Source organism: Hakea prostrata, chromosome 5 (assembly GCF_041222555.1).
Source record: "Hakea prostrata isolate BN-2017 chromosome 5, UWA_Hpros_2, whole genome shotgun sequence".
Classification (NCBI taxonomy): domain Eukaryota; kingdom Viridiplantae; phylum Streptophyta; class Magnoliopsida; order Proteales; family Proteaceae; genus Hakea; species Hakea prostrata.
Genome location: NC_142604.1, coordinates 19,273,086 through 19,289,104, shown reverse-complemented (window position 1 = coordinate 19,289,104; position 16,019 = coordinate 19,273,086). Strand labels below are relative to the sequence as shown.

The 16,019-nt window shown below is 41.5% G+C and overlaps 1 protein-coding gene across 1 annotated transcript in view; it reads right to left on the bottom strand.

Moving 5' to 3' along the window:
• The window catches only part of NQR (ARP protein (REF)), a 135,721-nt gene that overhangs the window by 86,452 nt on the left and 33,250 nt on the right, over window positions 1–16,019 (bottom strand). Inside the window, exon 6 of the mRNA XM_089157237.1 lies at window positions 325–412. Within this exon, the coding sequence (XP_089013363.1) occupies window positions 325–412 (88 nt within the window). The remainder of the gene's footprint in view (window positions 1–324; window positions 413–16,019) is intronic.

Genomic DNA, 16,019 nt, shown 5'->3' with positions numbered 1-16,019 from the left:
TTTCCCTTTCAGCTTGCAACTGGTTCTAATCCTTGTTCATAGATTGCTAGGCACCTACACCACTTAAGCAATTACTTTATGCTGTTAGTGAAGTGATGGTATGCAATTTTCTTAAATAAATTGTTAATTAATAAAGACTCGTGCTTTCAATAGGGCATTGAATCAAGCCTAACATTAGGTTCCATTGATCACAAATTAATCAAACAGTGAATCCAAATTAGCTGCGGTAAAAGAGAGAAAATTAAAATTTACCCTATGGGAACAATTGTATACAACCCTTATCTTATCAGCCAAATTTCCACAACTAATACCATTAAGGCATACCATTAACAATCATTTCCATAGATAAGAAGCCGCCCGTTAGACTAATTAATCTCTGGTCCACTTTTGATGCCAATTCAGTTTCCACGAACTGCAAATAGAATCACACATTTTCAGATAAGTTATGAAATATGACGAGATTCATGCAAAATATAGAATGCATTAAACAGTAAACACGGGAAAATGAAATTTGCTGGTCATCATATACAGTAGATGAAACGTGTCATTTTGCAATAAATGAATTCTATTAGTATATGGGGAGTAGCCCAGGGACTGAGAAACAAAAATCAGATTAACCACTTACCCAGGGAGAAATTGAATAATAAGAAAAGCAGCATCATCAGAAAAAGACCATGCAAAAAAAAAATACATACAAAGGTTTGTAGCTAAACTATTACCAATTAACCCAAAAACATAGTCAGGAGAATTGTAGATGCAAAGAGGCAGCCACATATTTGCTGGGATTTTTCAATCAAAAGTTTCAAAGTCAGGAATAGGTATGGAACTTCCTGACGGAGATGATGGTAGAATCATAGAATGGGTCAGGAACCCAGCATCTGCTTCTATCCTGCAAACCAGAAGTGGTAACATATTGCCATGTTGAGCTTACTAGCTACATATGACCTTGGACGGCCAGTAGTGTAAGGGAAGGTCCCTGGAATATTCTCCTTTACAGAAGCATGAGAAAAATTTACCTACTTGGGTCCTTAGACCACGTTTTGTCTGCTAGTGTATTTGAAGCTATTAAAACACTCAAAATCAACCATGTAAGGGAAGATGACTGATGATTGCATGTGGATACCGAAGGAATCTTGAATCTAAAACATCCACACGCGAAACTGCTGGAATCCCTTTTCGACCATGGAAGGTCATTGAGAACCTGAGAGCACCCAGATGAAGGTGCGTATATCCTTGGAGAAGCCATTGCTTGATAAGATCCGGAGATATATCAAGAATAAAGTATTGTTCTTTGCCAGTAGAATCAACATGAAATTGGGAAAAGCTGCTACCTTGAACTATCTCCTTAATGGCTGGGGATTTCTTTGGTTTCAGCAGTGATTTGATGGAGCTGGATCCAGGGGTCTTAGGAAAGATAGAATAAGGATTAAGCAGAGGAAAGTTTGGACCACTATACCCCGACTTTTTCTTACACTCCCCTTGGAAGACCTTCGCCAACAGTTCCTACATGATTGTTGCACATCTAATCACACAGAATTCCTCCAAAAGTGTGATCATCCCCTTTGGCATAATCCTGCATTCTTTATTCGCCTCCCTTTCAAAAAGAATGAAGATGTTAATCCAACAAAAGCCAGTCATTCAGGAATGAATCCTACCCATCTTGCTATGGCTCAGCAAGAGATACAGCAGTTATTAGCCCAGCAATTAGTTGAACCAACTGCCTCTCAATGGGCTTGTGAAGCATTTTATGTGAACAAGAGAGCAGAACAAGTTCGTGGCAAACTTCGTCTTGTGATCAATTACCAGCCTCTCAATGCCTTTCTTGCAGATGACAAATTTCCTTTGCCCCACAGGCCAACACTCTTGGCACAGCACTCTCCTGCCCAGATTTTCAGTAAATTTGACTTAAAAGCAGGGTTCTGGCAGCTTGGTATCCATCCTGAAGAACGTCACAAAACAGCATTCTGCATTCCAGGACACCATCTTCAATGGACGGTCATGCCTTTTGGACTCAAGACAGCTCCTTCTCTATTTCAGAAGGCCATGTTAAAATTATATGCCTCTCTTGAAAGCCAAGCCTTGATTTATATTGATGACATTCTTCTATTCTCGGACACCTTAGAAGAACATCAACAGTTGTTAGAGAAATTCTACCATATTACCAAGGAAGCAGGAGTCATGTTATCCCCCACAAAGTTCACCTTGGCAACCTCCTCCATTGATTTTCTTGGAGTCACAATCAGCAATGGTTCATATTCCCTCCAACCTCATATTGGCAAGTCTCTTTTGGATTTCCCAGATACACTCACCCACTCTTAGCTCCACAAGTTTCTTGGCATTGTCAATTACATGACATAATTCATCCCCTGGAAAGCCGAGTACACACAGTTGTTGTATGGACAATTCAAGAAAAATGCCCCTCCTTGGACAGATCAACACACTGCAGCAGTCAAGAAAATCAAACAAATTGCTCAAAATCTGCCTCCCTTAGCAATTCCTTCCACATGTACTCGGATTATCCAAACCGATGCCAGTGATAAATTATGGGCTGCAGTCCTCCTAGAGGACATTCATGGCAAAAGACAAATTTGTGGTTATAAAAGTGGTGTCTTTACTCCAGCACAAGGAACAATCCTATCACAGCACCTTCAAAATTGGAATTCATTTCGGGCCTCATATGGCTCAAATGGGTTCTGTATACCCTTGGCATAATGAACACAATGGTGTTTTTGTAAAACAAAACTTTCCAAATTTACATTCAAGTATACTAACAAATTGGCCTGCATAGACAACCTTCCATGATTGAAATGGACATGACTGCTGGTGTGGGGGGGGGGGTGGAGCAAAGGGGGGAGGGGAATTTAGGGAAATGGGTGAACAAAAACTAGGAAACAGTGATGTGAATGTAATGGTTGCTGCTTGGTCGTTCATTTTGCATTGCGAATTTCGATTCCTCGGGGCCTGGCCACACCTTCCTTGTGGCGTGGTCCATGCTCCAATTCAAGCCAAAGATGTTGCCAGACTCACACTCCTAAGATGGGCACAATGGTTTAGCAAATGGTCTTTCACAGTCAAACATGTCAAAGGAAAACAAAATGTTCTTGCAGATTTCTTATCCAGACCACTGAAACCACCCCCAGGTATCCAATCTATCCTTCCTCTTTGTTTCCCATTTACCCCTGGTGCTTCCTCTTCCTCTCATCCTCCCATACCTGATGATGAGGACTCTTCTGATAAGACCATCAGCCCAGCCCTTCTTTCCAACCTCCCTCCTCCTTTATACAGTGACATTTCCCGGCGTGCTGTCATCAGCCATTGTCAATCCACTTATGAAGACACTCTTGCAGTTCTTATTTCAAAATATGGCTTAACTGAGGATTGGTTCAAGTGTCACCCATCTTATCCTTACCTCACCCTCTTCAATATTCATCATACCTACACCTTTGAAAAGGAGTGTTATGTGTTCTTTCACAATCTCTTTGTGGTACATAAGATTGCTCTTTGTTTTCCCTGTTATGCCCTTGCACAATACCTTTGGGAATGCGTTCGCTACAGTAGCAGGAATGGGCGACATTTCTGGTATCAACCTGCTAATTCTGCCTCCAGAAACCTAAGATTCTATTTTCGGCAAAAACAGCCTATCTTGCCAAGCTTCTTCATGAATTTGAATCTCAGGAATATTGGCTTACTTTCTTTGAATCCCATAATAATCAGCCGGCGATCATTATGTTCCATTTAGAACCAGACCATCTCCACCCGGACTCTTCTCCATCCCTCCAGAATCACCATATGAACCTCAATCATAGTCATTCTATTTATGCCGTCGTTGATCATGATCTGTATTCACTTCGAGGAGAAGAAGACCATCAGGAAGAATGGCAAGATTTCCAGCAGGACATGGTTCGGATAAACGGCGTTGATCCCACCAGTATTCCCTTGCCATTGTTTGGCTCAGCAGATGCATGGGAAGTGAACCATATACTCAATGATCCTTCTGTGTCACATATACTTACCACCTGGCATGAGTATTGGGATGTCTCTCCTCCAGAAGATTTTCCACCCAATGATGTATCTGATGTATCTGATGAATGGACTTTGGATTCTGATTAAACTATGAGTACGTATTGTAAGATAGTATGTATTGTAGTGTGCAATGTATTGTAAGTGTGCATGTGTGTAATATATGCATGATGTCAGCAGTGATGTCATCAGCAAAATATCTAGATGCATTTCATGTGCATGTAGAAAGTTGTATTTCGAATTTGGATTTCATCTTGTCTCCTTGCCCTATAAAAGGAGTACACTAGTGTGTAACCAACCAAGTTTTTGAAAACTCTAGTTAAGTTTGTGTGGTTTGGGTTTGCTATCTTCTAGTTTCTTCTCTTCTATCTTTAGTTTTATTTTACTTGAACGTTATCTGACCATTTCGTTCATAGTTTGGCTGGATGAGGTGAATTAGGTTTGGGGGAAGGGAGCAGCAAGCAAGAGGGGGTTGTGCAAGGAAGAGGAAAAGGGAGGAGGGTAGGGTTGGGCTGGGAATGCATTTTCTTGACTGGGTGGAGAAGTATACCTGAAAACCACAGAAGATTTTGAAGATCCCAAGGCTGCCACAAGAAAGAGAGAGGGCGAGAATCAGGAAATTCCAGGAGCTCTCATCTCTGTTTTATTCAATAATCATGTTGAAAGTTGTGCATAGTCCAAGGCTTCTGCCTTGGTGCGCAAGCCTTGGGCAGCCAGCTTGGGTTTCTCATGAGTTTCATGCTTCCCTTTCTTGGAAAAGGTTCCTTGGTGCTCAAGGTTTAGGAGAAATGGACAGCATAGTTTCTATTTTCAGAACTGTTTCTAATTTCAAGTTTCTTTCTAATTTCATGTACTTTCCTTTTTGGTTCTTTCTATTTTGGACAGATTCATGAATCCATGAGATGTACATATATTTCCTCATTTAGAAGGCAAGAAGACTTGCTTCTCAAGTTGTAATTTAATCTATGAAATCTATAAATAAGAGACGCTGCGGTTCTAAGGAGGCATGATAGAATCGCAGACCCTTGCTGCTGCAGTTCTTCTAATCTCTTCTTCTCTTCTTCTTCTCTTTATCTTCTCTATGGTCTTCACTGGTTCAGCTACTGTTTAGATTATTAAAGGCTTGATTTCTAACATGATATCTAAACAGTGCTGTTTCCATTATTTTCTTCTGAAGCTCTTTCTGCGTTCTAGTTTCCAGTGGTGCACAGCCACCGACTGCCGCACTCAATTTAATGTTAGACCAGATGTTCATCTAAATTTATATTTTCTGGCTCTCTCTTCTTAACTATCCCGAACATGACTGATTCCTTTAATTCTTCTTTTTTTCTTTTCTTTTTTCCTCCCTCTTGCTTCTTAATGCAGATCTAATTCTTCTTTTTCTGTACTTACCCCTTTGGTTCTACACCGCAGAATTTTTGTTATCATCCTTCTTCAAGTTTTAGGCTTCTTAATTGTGATCTCGACATATCATGTCTTCAGTGACAAGTGATTCAACCAAGAGTACTGCTGAATTCAAGGGACCTCAAGGAGATCATGTGAATGTTCAGATTGCATCCATCAAACTCATAGGTGGTTGTAATTATTTGCTTTGGTCCCAAGCTATTTGTGTTTATATCCTTTTAAATGGTAGGCTTAAATTCATTGAGGCTGAACCTAAACCTCCTGCCGAAACTGACAAATCCTACTCCAGTTGGGCCAAAGATGATGTGATAATCAAAATTTGGATGTTGAATAGCATGGAACTTGACATAGCAGCTAATGTCATATTCCATACGACTGCCAAGGGGATATGGGATGATTTACAAGAGACCTATTCACAAGCTAAGAATATAACACATTTTTAGTATTTATGAAAAGTTATTTCAGTTTCAACTTTCAACAGGCTGACAAATCTTTGTAGGATTATTACAATTCCTTCAAGGGCATGATGGAGCAGTTGAATGTCTTTCAAGCCCCTCACTACAGATATAGAAAAGCTTAAGGCACAACGGAATGAGTTTTTATACCTAAGTTTCTTGCAAGATTGAACCCTAACTAAAATCTGTCAAAGGACATCTTTTACTTGGTGAGCATGTCCCCAACCTCAGTGAAGCCTATTCTTGCCTTCAAAGGAATGCCTTGCCTGAAAGTAGTTCTCCTGCAACTAGTTCTAAAAGAGAGAATTCGCCCTTTACCACTTCCCACGAAAGGGGTTGTGGTCGTGGCTCAAAGGGAATTAGTAGGTCTTCTGACGGTCATGGTGTTCAGCAGTTTGATAAGGCATCTCACTTATGTACACATGGTGGTAGAACTAGACACTTGGTAGAAGATTGTTAGGCCAAGCATGGAAAGCCAAAATAGGCTAAGCAACTTGCCAATCATGCCACATCTGATGGTGGTACTAAAAAAGTAACAAACAACGATAATGGTTCTGGATCTTCTTCGGGAGAACTGTCTAAGACTCTACGAGATGATGTAACCAAATCCTTCACCATCCATAAAATATTGAAACCATTGCTTCTACAACCCCCGGTACTTCTACTGCCACTCTCTTTCATGCAGGTAACATAGTACTTTCACTTCTACATCCACCATATGGATCATCGATTCAGGGGCTTCTTCTCACATGACTTGTAAGTCATCCCTTTTTAGTTCTTTTTCTAAATCTACCACTAACAATTCTGTTGTCATAGCTAATGCGACTTCCACGCCTATTCTAGGCTCTGGAAGTGTTTCTCCCACACCTTCCATTAATTTGTCATCAGTACTTCATGTTGCAAACTTTCCTCTTAATTTATAATTTGTTAGCCAATTAACAAAAGCCTTAAACTGTTCTGTGAACTTTGCTCCTAATTCTTTTGTACTCCAGGATCTTCATACAAAGAAGGAAATTGGTGAGGGTGTGAAACGAACAGACTCTACTATCCAAACTATGCTACCCCAGTAGCAACTCTCTGTGACGATGGCATCGATGCTCTCTAATGGCACAATTGTTTAGGCCATCTCTCCGTAGCTAGGTTAAAAAAATAAGTCTGTGTCCGGGTAAAATTGCAAGGTGTGTGAGTTGGGGAAGCACCATCATGCCACCTATCCTTCACGCTCTGTCCCTTGCAATGAGTCTTTGTTTTCTCTGGCTCATTTGGATATTTGGGTCCTTGTAGAGTTACTAATAGGCATGGTTTTCAATACTTGTTAAATCTTAAGTAGGTACCTGTACTCTCTGTTTTGGTTGGTTGTAACAACCCCCGTATTTCTTTATATACACTTTGTTGGTTATGAATATGATATACTGATGATGGTTAGTATGTGGTTCTGATGGATGAGGTATTCCTTTGGGATATCTTAGCTTGGAATATCAAAAGGCTGTGGAATGGGACACATGCCTACTGATGTCTCCAGCACTGTCATAACTATTGGATGACATTCTTAGGTAGAGTCTAGAGTTGCATTGCTAGGTACCCCACATGCTACTACCCTTTCAGTAGGGGGATTGAAACCGGATGACCCGTGATGACAGTGATGTGACATTGGTCCACTGTTGGTCATGTAAATGGTAAGGTTGCATATGTTAGTGTTGGGCTCATGGACGTCCAAGGAACGGACCAGATGTCGTGAAGAGTTATGAGAGCATTCTGCCCCAACAATATGTGGATGACCGTAGGGTTATGGAATGAAGTCCAATAGCGGTAGCCAATCCGTGAGGATTCTCATTCCTAGGTTGCGAAGGATACTGAACCGAGTTGGTTAGTGCCAAAGGGGATGTATCTGGACTTCATGTAGACATGTTACCTGTATGACCTTGCATTGGATTAGAAACCCCAACTTGCGCCAGTACTCATTGTCAATGGTCGTGGTGAGAGAGTGTTGACTTAACCCCAGCCATGGTTTGAGAGCCAAGTGTGGACTTTCCATTTTACCCAGGATCCCTACAGAGGTAACCAGTCCTTGCCGGATCAGAGTGACTAGACCTACCCAAAGGAAGGCTGGTGTTATATCTTAAAGCATATCAAATGTTAGAGACTTGCATAGTTAGATCTAGTAGCATTCAAACTTTGCACTCATACATATCCTATATGCATTTCTGATTTGTTGGACATATGGATGGGAATTGTTATTGTTCTTACTGAGTTCTCCAGAACTCACTCCTTTGTTTGTACATGTTTTATTAGTCTGCGCAGATGGAGGAAATGTGTCGGAAGATGGACTGTTTCCTATGAAGGAACCTTCCCTTATGAAGAAGATGTGGCACCGACAATGGGAAATGGAGATAGCATGTGCAAGAGCTCCTGCGAGTGCATGGAATGCGCTTATTGCACCCATTGATGGGCAGAGAAGAAAAGTGGTTAGACAGTTCGCTCAACGAATGGAGAAGAATTGGAGGACCCCCTTTCTAGAGATTCATGAGAAACTTTACTTGGCCTTAGAAAAGGAAACTGGAATGAAAATAATTTAACTCTTTTTGATTGCTTCGGCTGAATTCGTATTCATTTTGATTTGTTATTCTTTCATTGATTATTTTATTGGAGTATTTGGACTCCTGTAATCCTCTAATTCATTAATTGAACTATTTTTGTTATTGATTGTCTTTATTTGTATTTATTATTGCTGATAGACTAAAACCGTGGATCCTGTGACGGATCACTCCCACGGGTTGTCGGACGGGTAACCGAGACCGGCGGGTGGGGTGTGACAAAGTGGTATCAGAGCCATGGTTTTACGAAGTCAATAATACTTAATATAAGTGTTAGATGAGCAATCTAAGTCATAGATCCAGAACTGACTCAAAAGAACTAGAGTGAATAATAGAAAAATCTTTTGTTAGAAACAAACTAAGAAAGTAAGTGAATCTTTCTTTTGCATAACTTACTATAAGTCAAGTGAAATACATTCTCACATTTTAATTATCAAAAAAGTGCATAAGAGACAACAATATAAATGTAACAAACATAACTGTACTTCATTAATAAGAAAAAGATTTACATAATTTGGAGCGTACTCTACGCTTTACAAAATGATAGCGAATGAACATATACTGAATAAAAACTACAATAAACATATCTAAATCCTAAAGTCAGTCTGTCTTGAATCAAAGAGGATAAAAGCCTAAGTCTACTACTGCTGTGGTGGTGGTGGTGGTGGTGGTGGTGGTGTTAGTCTCATCTGACGGAGTATATCAAGGCACTCTGCCATCCGAGTGAACAGACCTCTAGCCCAAGGTGGTACGATCTCCGAAGTGTCCTGAGCCCCAGATGTTCCCCATGTCTCGAACTAAGAAGGTGGTGGTGAGTCTGCATGATCAGCCTCTACATCCATGTCCTCCGGCTCGGCTGGCATCTCTGGTGAGTTTGGTCCGCCCAGTAAGTGCATCTGAGTGACCAATCTGTGACCTATCGTGCCACCATGTCCGACCGGAATAGCCTCCTCTCCCTCAAAGTCGACCCCGAAGTGCTCGAAGATCCGTGTCAGAAGCCGCCCGTATCCAAGGTTCGCTCCCCTCAGATATGTCACTCGATAGATCATGGCATTCTGGATGATGTATGCCAAGTCTATCTGGTAGCGTGTGTACACAAAGAAGGTCATCAAAGCCTCCATGAGTGAGATCTCACTTTGATGACCTACCTTAGGCGGTAGGTTCCGTGCTATGATCCGTGAGATGAGCCGGCATGAGGGAAGCAACTCGACCACTGACTCTACCCCGCTGCACTCCTACATGCAAATGCCTGAGTAGATGAGAGCCCTCTCCTCCCAGTGGATGACATCATCTAACTCGCCCCCGGCTCGAACCATCTCCTGTCGCTGTGGACGTATGGCACCTCTAGGATGTGAGCCAGCTCCTCAGTGGAGAAGCGTATGTCAGTAGTCTTCACCCGACTCTCTATCACCAGCCTAGTGTCATGTTCTCCCACTCTCTCTCTGTGGAAGGTCAGGTTACGGTAGAATAACTTGACTAGCTTTGGATAGGCATCCTCGTTCAACAACAAGGTACCTCTCCAGCCCACTGCCACCAATCTGTCCTCAATCTGGAATTGCTCTACCTCTAAAGTCACTACTGGTCGACCATACTCGATCGGACGCTGACTAAAGTGGCCAAAGTACAATTCCTGTGCCTCTGGTGACCTGAAGTAGTCTGGATGGACGTGGTCATGTGAGTCACCTCTACCTGGTCCACGACCTCGGCCATGAATCGGTACTCTCCTACCTCCGCGAGCAGCCATCTAGGGTGAAAAATCTGTTTTTAGGCGAAAAGGATGCAAAATGAGAGTTAGGACATGTCCAGTAACTACTTGCTAGCGTAAAAATGCATAGTGAACAGTAGATCTATGCCTAGACATGTTTTGGGAAGTAAAAGAAACATTTTGCATCAAAGAAAACCTAGAAATAGTTGCACATTGTAGTTTCTTATATGTAAACCATGGAAATGAAGGGTTTTGTGAGAAGATTACCTGTATAACGTGTAAAAGTTGTGTGGGAAGTAGATCCGAAGCCAACGGAGTCTCCAAAATACTTTCCTAGGCCTAAGCACGAAATCCCCACAGCCCAAAGTCTGTTTTGATAAGTGTAGAAGTGAAATGAGACCAAAAACCGAATTTGTAGCGTTTCTGTCGCGCAAATTTTGGGCAACCGGCCCAGTTGCAGTTGCCCAGATTTTTGGATTTTGGCTCTGTTTTGATTTTTTTGGACTTTGTGCTTGTTGTTGCCTCTGTTTATGAATGTTGACCATGTTGTGGAGTTTGTTTTGATTTTAAGAATCTTTTTCCGAACTTTATCATATAGTGTTGCTAATTTTTGGAGTTCTTTTCGCATAATGGTTCAATTAAGGAATCGTGCTATACTTAATGGTCAAGAAGGTGAAGATGGTGGAGAAGATCAAAACCGTGTTGAGATACCTGTCGGAAACACTGGAACTGAGCCCCCGAGAGTTGAAATTCATCTTCCTGGCGGAAATCCTCCACAAGCGCCGCAAGTAGTCTCTATTCAGGATGTGATGAACATTCTGGGAAACATGTTGCATCAGCAGCAGAATCAGTTTACTACTATGATGCAAGGTTTCACGACTACTCAGCAGAATGCCCAAGCAACTCTTAATCCTAATGGAGCTAGTACTTCTGCAGCTGGTACTTTTGTGGACGGTTTCGCCCCTGGACCTCATGCAAGGCTGATGGAGCATTTCTTGAAGCTTCAGATCCCTGCTTTTACTGGTATTTCATCGGACACATTGTTTCCTAACAAGTGGATCCGAGATATGGAAAAAGCTTTTCCCAACCTCCATTGCAATGAAGCTTAGAAGATTCTGTGTGCAGAACAGAGACTGCAGCATGAAGCTGATGCGTGGTGGAATGCTACCAGACCTATTTTGGAAGCTTTGCACCCGGTTCTTACTTGGGAAATTTTCAAGGATGCATTTTGCAAGAATTATTTCCCTGAGTCTGTGAGAGATGCTAAAGAAGATGAGTTTATGGCACTCACACAAGGACCTAGTTCTATTCTAGAGTATCAGAAGAAGTTTGAAGAATTGTTTTACTTTGCCCCTGCAACATTCAAGGGTGATCGAGAGAAGGCAAAGAAGTTCTTCAAAGGATTGAGGCCGTCATTGAAGACTTATCTGGCGATTCATCCGATTGTGGACTATGCTGAGATAGTTTAGAATGCGAAGAAGGTAGAAGATAATGAGAGAGAGAATTATCTGCTCCAGCATTCTGTTGCGAACAAGAATCATTTGGTTGACCGTAACCGGAGATTCTCTAGGCCTACTCCTTATTCCGCCCTTCTTTTCAGCCTGGAGGATCTAGTCCCAGTTTTAGCTTTGCTTCAAGCTATGGTTCTAGCAGTGCACCGGTGTGTCCTGTTGCAGGTAGTCAGGGTACTAGACCGATCTATGCTAACCCTTGTCTAGTGGTTAATAACAAGAGACCTGCATACCATTCTTCAGCTGCTCCCGTGGGTAGTAGGGATTTGACTTGCTTTAACTGTGGAAAGCCGAGTCATTACTCCCGTAATTGCACTCAAAGCCGAATCCTCAGGTGTCAACTATGAAGCCTGCTTCGAATGTTCCCTCCAGGAAAGTGTTCAATGTGGTTGGTTCAGAATCTGAGATAGATCACGATGTTGTGACAGGTATTATTTCAGTATCATCTACCTCTGCTTTTGTACTATTTAATACTGGTGCATCTCATTCATTCATAGCATCTTCATTTGTGAGTCGTATTCCTGTTACACTGGTGAAGTTGGAAAGAGGACTAGTTATTAGTACTCCTACCAAATCTGTTGTTAGATTAAATGAAGTGATCGAGTCATGTCCAATTGATATTGCTGGTAGAACCCTAAAAGCCCGTTTGATCAAGTTGGATATGTCTGATTTCAATGTGATACTTGGAATGGATTGGTTATCTAAGTACGGCGTAGTTATCCTTTGTTCTGAAAGGAAAGTATTGTTTCATCCTAAGGATGATTGTCCGTTTGAGTCTCAAGGTAGTAAAGGGAAGTTGAGCAAGAAGATAGTGGTTGCAACTGTATGAATCAGGCAGTGGACCAAAGATATTGGACTTCTTTCCTCCTCTGTGGATGTCTCGGAAGGTGTGAAACAGTTGTCTAATATTGAAGTTGTCAAGGACATTCCTGATGTTTTCCCTGATGATTTGTATGGTTTGCCTCCAGACAGGGAGTTAAGAGTTTTCAATTGATCTAATTCCTGGAGCAGCCCCTGTGTCGAAAGCTTCATACCGGATGGCTCCAACTGAGTTGAAGGAACTTCAGACCCAGTTGAATGATTTGACAAGCAAAGGGTTTATCCAACCCCGTGTTTCGCCTTAGGGAGCCCCGGTGTTGTTCGTGAAGAAGGACGGTAGTATGCGGATGTGCATAGACTATCGGGAATTGAACAAGTTGACGATTAAAAATAAATATCCTCTTCCTAGGATCGATGACTTGTTTGATCAGTTGAAGGGTGCCGCTATGTTTTCGAAGATCAATTTGAGATCTGGGTATCATCACTTAATAGTGAAGTCCAATGATGTTTGCAGGACTGCATTTAGGACTAGATATGGGCCTTACGAATTCCGAGTCATGCCTTTTGGTCTTACTAATGCACCGGCAGCATTCATGGATCTGATGAACCGAGTATTTCAGGATGTTTTGGATAAGTTTATCATTGTGTTTATAGACAACATTCTAATTTATTCGAAGAGCGAAGAAGTGCATGTTGTGCACTTGAGTTTTGCTCTGCAGCGTTTGAGAGAGAAGAAGTTGTTTGCCAAGTTCAGTAAATATGACTTTTGGTTACCTAAAGTTATGTTCTTAGGTCACATTGTTTCCGCTGACGGTATTAAGGTTGACCCTGCAAAGGTTCAAGCTGTTGCCGATTGGGACCGACCTAAGTCAGTCACTGAGATTCGAAGTTTTCTTGGTATGGCGGGATATTATAGGCACTTCATTGAGAATTTCTCTAGACTCTCAGCTCCTATGACAAAGCTTACCAGAAAAGGAATCAAGTTTGAGTGGAAAGAAGCCTGTGAAAAGAGTTTTCAAGAACTCAAGAAAAGGCTGACTAACGCTCCGATGTTGACAATACCAAATGACTCTGGAGGTTTGACAGTGTATACCGATGCCTCTAAAGTTGGTTTGGGTGGTGTTTTGATGCAGCATGGGAAGGTCGTAGCTTATGCTTCTAGGCAGTTGAAGAACTACGAGCATAACTACCCTACTCATGATTTGGAATTGGCAGCTGTGGTTTTTGCTCTGAAGATCTGGCATCACTATCTTTATGGTGAAAAGATATCGATTTTCACTGACCAAAAGAGTCTCAAGTATTTCTTTACTCAAAAGGAGTTGAATATGAGACAAAGAAGATGGCAAGAACAAGTGAAGGACTATGATTGTGACATTCAGTATCATCCAGGAAAAGCTAATGTGGTTGTTGATGCTTTGAGTAGAAAGAGTAATCGAGAAAGTGTAGATCTGACATCTCTTAGTAAGACCTTATTGTTCTCCATTGTTAGATTTGGACTTGAGATTTTGTCAGAAGGTTCCGGTGCTATTTTGGCAGCTGTGTCGGTTCGACCGAGTTTGAGGGACCGAATTGTTGCTCTGCAGTCAACCGATCCGGAATTGAAGAAGAAGATTAACCTGATCGCTTCGAAGACTAAGGACGTGGAAGATTTCTCCTTAGCCTTTGATGGTGCTCTTGTTTTTAGAGAAAGAGTTTGTGTTCCTGCTGTTGAAGACCTTAGAAATGAAATCTTGACTGATGTTCATCAGTCCATCTTTACTATTCATCCCGGAAGTGTGAAAATGTACCATGATATGAAAGGGTATTTTTGGTGGTCTGGCATAAAGAATGATGTGGAAGATTTCATTGCTAAGTGTGGAACTTGTCAACGTGTGAAAGCTGTTTGGCAGCCTTCGTCTGGCCTTCTGCAACCTCTTCCAATACCTAGTTGGGAGTGGGAAGACATTGCTATGGATTTTGTCACAGGTTTACCCCGAACTAGCAAAGGGAATGACTCAGTGTGGGTGGTAGTGGATCGATTAACCAAATCGACACACTTCATTTCGATGAAGATCACCTATACTATGGATAAGTTGGCCCGACTTTATTTTGATAATGTGGTGAGACTGCATAGTGTTCTTGTTAGCATTGTGTCAGATAAAGACCCGAGGTTTACCTCGCGTTTCTAGAATAGTCTGCAGAAAGCTCTGGGTACTCAGCTGAATTTGAGAACTGCTCACCATCCTCAGACCGATGGCCAGTCGGAAAGGACCATACAAATTTTGGAAGATATGCTTAGAGCGTGCGTCATAGATATGAGTGGTAACTGGGATGACCACCTAGCTTTGGTGGAGTTTGCTTATAATAACAGTTATCAGTCTACTATTGGAATGGCCCCGTTTAAAGCTTTGTATGGAAAGACTTGTAGAACTCCTCTATATTGAGATGAAGTTGGGGAAAGGCGTGTTCTTGGCCCTAATCTAATCGAAACCACCGGTACCATGGTGGATATGATTAGAGAAAGGATCAAAACTGCCCAATCTCGACAGAAGTCTTATGCAGATAAAAGAAGATCAGACCTTGAGTTTCAAGTTGGTGAGCGTGCGTTTTTTAAAGTTTTGCCGATGAAAGGAGTTATGCATTTTAATATCAAAGGAAAGCTCAACCCTAGGTATATTGGTCCCTTTGACATTATTGAAAAAGTTGGACCAGTAGCTTATCGGTTGGCTCTACCTCCCTCTCTTGTTGGTGTGCATGATGTTTTCCATGTGTCTATGCTAAAGCAATGCTTGGCAAGCGCAGAGCAGTTGCTCCAGCATGAACCAGAAGGTTTGAGTGTGGATTTGACGTGTGATGAAGAACCGACTGAGATTTTGGATCGTAAGGATAAGCAGTTGAGAAACCGGACTATACCTTTGGAGGACCCCCTTTCTAGAGATTCATGAGAAACATTACTTGGCCTTAGAAAAGGAAATTGGAATGAAAATAATTTAACTCTTTTTGATTGCTTCAGCTGAATTCGTATTCATTTTGATTTGTTATTCTTTCATTGATTATTTTATTGGAGTATTTGGACTCCTGTAATCCTCTAATTCATTAATTGAACTATTTTTGCTATTGATTGTCTTTATTTGTATTTATTATTGTTGATAGACTAAAACCGTGGACCCTGTGACGGATCACTCCCACAGGTTGTCGGACAGGTAACCGAGACCGGCTGGTGGGATGTGACATTGGTTGTTATGGAAAATATGTTAACGGGTGCAACATTTTTTTGAACATCTTTAGGTATTTAACTATTTTTCGTTACAAATCTCAGGTGTCTTTCGATTATGTTCCATTTTTATCCTTTTCGGCTTAAATGGCATTTAAGTTCCCGGATGGAGTTCCTTTTTCATCCTTCTTCTCCACCTGATCTTACTGATGTGGGTGGAAATTCTTTTGGGTTAAAATTAATGTCTTTATCTCATCCTTCACATAGGTTTATAAGGCCTGAGAACGTTCCAGTTCAATATGGTGGCTGAATAGGTCT